The following is a 5,913-nucleotide window of genomic DNA, read 5'->3' on the forward strand; positions in this document are numbered from 1 at the left end:
CCCCCCCCCCCCCCCCCCCGACAACCATATGAAGATATGTGGTTAATTAATCAGCAATCAACGAGCGTGTCTAACTCACGGTCTTGTGCAGCAAGCAACCATTGAACCGTGACCTGTGGTTAGACTCACGTGCACGCTGATTAGACTCATTTAGTAACATCATAATTTTACCGGAATCGTAGCTTCAACCTTGTGATACTAAATGTCACGTGACATTTAAGACACAAAGTGTCACGTGCCATTAAGACATATTGTGTCATATGCCATTTGTCTGTTTGTCTGTCTTTCCATCTCTCCGTCCGTCTGTCTGTCCGTCTTTCCATCTGTCCGTCCGTCTACAGTCGTGTGTGTATAGGGGGGGGGGGGTGTGACCAAGTTGAGTACACGCTTTTTAAACTGCAGACCTAACAATTATCCATTAACGTTAGACAAGAATATATTGATCACCAACAAACCAGAGACCAAAGCAAGACACCAACTCAAATTGACTGGGCTTGGTACTGTCTGATGTTTCATTAGACGTGGTTCTGTTTTCACCCTCGCCACACTGGGCTTGGTACTGTCTGATGTTTCATTAGACGTGGTTCTGTTTTCACCCTCGCCACACTGGGCTTGGTACTGTCTGATGTTTCATGAGACTTGGTACTGTCTGATGTTTCATGAGACTTGGTTCTGTCCACGCCACGACAGACGGAGCGAGCGGCTCGCGAGATGGGTCAGACCAGTGCTGGGACACGGGTGGTGGTGCCGGAGGGGGGGGGGGGAGGGTGGCAGCACGAGGGTAGTCCCGTAGTGCAGGGCAGTGACAGGGTGCCGGTGACAGGACAGTACCGGAGGGCAGGACACTGCCAGTGATAGGACAGTGCCGGTGCCACCGTTGTGCCATTGACAGGGCAGAAACACACACCAAGTCTAACAGCTGGAGCTTATTCGTACAGCAGGGTAACATTAGTTTCAGTTTTAATTTAACTCTAAATTTTCAGTTTTAATTTAACTCTAAATTTTCAGTTTTAATTTAACTCTAAATTTTCAGTTTTAATTTAACTCTAAATTTTTAGTTGTAACTTAACTCTAAATTTTTAGTTTTAACTGAACTCTAAATTTTTAGTTTTAACTGAACTCTAAATTTTTAGTTTTAACTGAACTCTAAATTTTTGGTTTTAACTGAACTCTAAATTTTTAGTTTTAACTGAACTCTAAATTTTCAGTTTTAACTGAACTCTAATTTTTCAGTTTTAATTGAACTCTAAATTTTCAGTTTTAACTGAACTCTAAATTTTCAGTTTTAATTTAACTCTAAATTTTCAGTTTTAATTGAACTGTAAATTTTCAGTTTTAATTTAACTCTAAATTTTTACTTTTAACTTAACTCTAAATTTAACTTTAAACTTTAACTCTGTACAAGCAACTGTCATCTCACGGCTGTCATCTCACGGCTGTCATCTCACGGCTGTCATCTCACGGCTGTCTTCTCACGGCTGTCATCTCACGGCTGTCATCTCACGGCTGTCATCTCACAGCTGTCATCGCACGGCTGTCATCGCACGGCTGTCATCGCACGGCTGTCATCTCACGGCTGTCATCTCACGGCTGTCATCTCACGGCTGTCACCTCACAGCTGCCATCTCACGGCTGTCATATCACGGCTGTCATCTCACGGCTGTCATCTCACGGCTGTCATCTCACAGGTTATGTTCAGTCAATTAGAACTTAAAACATCTCCATGTTTTGTAACATGCAATACATAAAACATCTGTATTTTTATAACATGTAATGCATAAAACATCTGTATTTTTCATAACATGTAATATATAAAACATCTGTATTTTTTATAACATGTAATACATAAAACATCTGCACTTTTTCTACTGTATAGAAGACAAAACTAAAACGACCCTCAAACAGCTTTACATTAACTTATGACATTAGTGGCTTGAAGGGCCACAATATTTTAGGTTTAGCAAATATATATATAAAATTATGTTTTTAAATAATATTTAAATAATTATATAATTTGTCTTTACGCAAGCGTGTCATTTTATTGTAGATACGTTTCCGCGCACAGTGTTATGTGGCAACTCAAGCAGCGGTATGAAAATCTTTCTGGCTGATTTCTCTGGCCACACCATGCCGCACCTGAATGAAAGCGTCCTGCTGACCGACCAGCAGCGGACGATCATCGAGGTGGTCAACTACGTCTTCATCTGCGGGGGCTTGTCGCTGTTCGGGATCGTGGCTAACGCCATCAACATCGCCATTTTCTTCCGGCAGGGCCTGAGGACCACCATGAACATCAGCTTCTTCGGGTTGGCCATCTCCGACCTCTGCAGCCTGCTCACGCTGCTCGCCTTCACCGTCCTGCTCAACCCGCTGGTCGAACACTCACAACTTCCGGTCAACACGAGGGAGCTGCAGTACCTGGTGGCGGGCTGGCCCCACGTCTGCTTCACCAGGACCACCTGTCTGATCACGGCCTTCGTCACGGCCGAGCGGTGTCTCTGCATCACCTACCCGCTCAAGGTCAAACGCCTCATCACGCCCAGGCGAGCCACCCTCGCCGTCTGCCTGACCTACGTCATCACGATCCTGATGCTTGTCCCCGAATACGTCACTTCCTACTACGACTGGAAACTTCACCCCGAAACAAACGTAACTCTGTTCGGCCTTGCTTTCACGGAGGACCGCGCGCGGATGGAGGGCCTTGTGTTCATCCTCAACGCCTCCATGGGGGTCTTCTCCTTCCTGCTCGTCCTCGCCTTCACCGCCATCTTGGTCTGGAACCTGAAACACACGTCCAGGTGGCGCAAACAGCACCACAGCGACCCCCGCGACTCGACCTACGCCCGCAGCAAGAAGGCCATGAGCATGGTGCTCGTCATCTCCAGTGTTCTCATCGTCTGCTCCATCCCCAGCATCGCCTGCTCCATCGTCGCCTTCTTCGTCCAGGAGTTTAGCGTGCTGGGGCGCTACCAGAACATCTTCTACTCGGCCTGGTCCTTCTCCTTCATCTGTGGCGCCACCAACGCCAGCCTCAACATCTTCCTCTACTACAGGATGAGCTCCAAGTACCGCCGCAGCTTCCGGCAAATGTTCGCCAGATTTTCTAGAACTTTCGGCTGGGAGAGCAGCGAGGAGACGTGGAACTCGACGAGCGTGGGGCTGATGGGCAGGAGACACAGGAAGACGGTGGGTGACTACAGCACGGGAGGGGCCGCCGTCACACGATACGGCTGGCGGGAGGACTACTGGCGGGGGGACCTTCCGTCCTACTCGGTCACTAACAGTTTCAACAACAACTCAGCGGAGCCCGTGCAGGATGGCGCGGGTTCAAATCCAATTGAGCGGGTCTATTGAAACAGTTGTTAAACTTTGCTAGTTGTACGCGTTGTTTGGTATGATGACGTCAAGCGAATGCCAAGGGGGATAACCTACAGTTACCCTAATTCTATTGTACAACTCACTAGAGCAGCTGTCACTCGACGCTTAAGCTTACAGTGAACTTACACTACATACAATCAAACTCTCATATTGAAAGCTGCATTCAGATCTGATATATGTCAGATGACCCAATGTCATCATGTCATCCGATTTTTATGACATCCATTCATTCGTTATTGTCAATTCTTAAACGTGTAAAAAAAATGTCGAACTAATTGCTTCTTTACTACCTGTTTGCAACATGTTTGCTAATTACATGTTTTCTAATTACATGTCTGCTAATTACATGTTTGCTAATTACATGTTTGCTAATTACATGTTTGCTAATTACATGTTTGCTTATTACATGTTTGCTTATTACATGTTTGCTAATTACATATTTGCTTATTACATGTTTGCTAATTCTATGTTTGCTAATTATACGTTTGCTAATTACATGTTTGTGACTACATGTTTGTAATTACCTGTTTCCTAACTACATTACTGTTACTAACCTAGCTATAACTTGTTTGCTAACTAGCTGTTTGCAACTTGCTATTTGTCAGGTGTAATCAATGTAATTAAAAGTTTGCAAGAAATTATAATGTTGGCTTTATCCAAACAATCAATCGTCGACCATTCGATCATTTATCGATCTAACACCTAATCAATCGTTGACCAACGTGACTCTACTGACTCACAACGTGACACTACTGGCCCACAACGTGACACTACTGGCCAACAACGTGACACTACTGGCCCATAACGTGACACTACTGACCCACAACGTGACACTATTGATCCACAACGTGACACTACCGACCCACAACGTGACTCTACTGACCCACAACGTGACACTACTGACTCACAACGTGACACTACTGACCCACAACGTGACACTACAGGTCAACAACGTGACACTACTGACCCACAACGTGACACTACTGATCAACAACGTGACACTACTGACCCACAACGTGACACTACTGACCCACAACGTGACACTACTAGCCCACAACGTGACACTACTGGCCCACAACGTGACACTACCGACCCACAACGTGACACTACTGACCCACAACGTGACACTACTGACTCACAACGTGACACTACTGACCCACAACGTGACACTACAGGTCAACAACGTGACACTACTGACCAACAACGTGACACTACTGGTCAACAACGTGACACTACTGGTCAACAACGTGACACTACTGACCCACAACGTGACACTACTGACCCACAACGTGACACTACTGACCCACAACGTGACACTACTGACCCACAACGTGACACTACTGACCCACAACGTGACACTACTGGCCCACAACGTGACACTACTGACCCACAACGTGACACTACTGGTCAACAACGTGACACTACTGACCCACAACGTGACACTACTGACCCACAACGTGACACTACTGGCCCACAACGTGACACTACAGGTCAACAACGTGACACTACTGGCCCACAACGTGGCACAACTGGTCTAACTTTGAACATATGTTTGTCACTGTGTATCAGATCTTCCTTCTGACAAAACAACATTCGATTCTTTTTTTAGATCAAATGACTGAATTAAGGTCAGTAAGTATAACAATGCCACGGTTTATTTAGCATCATTACGGTAGTTTAACAACTAATCAATCTTTCAATGTTTTAGTCAGTTGATCGGAAAAACTAATTACACAATAACAAGTAAGTTTACAAGAAAACAAATGACATCATAATATTCATAACAAGACAAGTTTACATGAAAACAAATGACATCTTAACAATATAAGTTTACAAGAAAACAAATGACATCTTAACAAGACAAGTTTACAAGAAAACAAATGACATCTTAACAAGACAAGTTTACAAGAAAACAAATGACATCATAATATTCATAACAAGACAAGTTTACAAGAAAACAAATGACATCTTAACAAGACAAGTTTACAAGAAAACAAATGACATCTTAACAAGACAAGTTTACAAGAAAACAAATGACATCATAACAAGACAAGTTTACAAGAAAACAAATTACATTAAAACAAGACAAGTTTACAAGAAAACAAATGACATCTTAACAAGACAAGTTTACAAGAAAACAAATGACATCTTAACAAGACAAGTTTACAAGAAAACAAATGACATCATAACAAGACAAGTTTACAAGAAAACAAATTACATTAAAACAAGACAAGTTTACAAGAAAACAAATGACATCTTAACAAGACAAGTTTACAAGAAAACAAATGACATCTTAACAAGACAAGTTTACAAGAAAACAAATGACATCCTAACAAGACAAGTTTACAAGAAAACAAATGACATTTTAACAAGACAAGTTTACAAGAAAACAAATGACATCTTAACAAGACAAGTTTACAAGAAAACAAATGACATAGTAACAAGACAATTTTACAAGAAAACAAATGACATCATAACAAGACAAGTTTACAAGAATACAAATGACATCAAAACAAGACAAGTTTACAAGAATAC

The 5,913-nt window shown here is 42.9% G+C and overlaps 1 protein-coding gene across 1 annotated transcript; it reads left to right on the forward strand.

Moving 5' to 3' along the window:
• The first annotated feature begins 2,127 nt into the window (after positions 1-2,127).
• Positions 2,128-3,354, forward strand: LOC131936066 (galanin-like G-protein coupled receptor npr-9). Its single transcript, XM_059292915.1, has one exon. It carries the CDS (start codon positions 2,128-2,130, stop codon positions 3,352-3,354), a length of 1,227 nt encoding a protein of 408 aa, XP_059148898.1.
• Positions 3,355-5,913: the final 2,559 nt, after the last annotated feature.

Source organism: Physella acuta, unplaced genomic scaffold (genome assembly GCF_028476545.2).
Source record: "Physella acuta isolate Inbredline_101_S28 unplaced genomic scaffold, ASM2847654v3 ptg000166l, whole genome shotgun sequence".
NCBI lineage: Eukaryota > Metazoa > Mollusca > Gastropoda > Physidae > Physella > Physella acuta.

What these genes read in the sequence shown, in the direction of transcription:
- LOC131936066 (XM_059292915.1), top strand. Translation starts at nt 2,128, where the DNA reads ATGCCGCACCTGAATGAAAGCGTCCTGCTGACCGACCAGCAGCGGACG.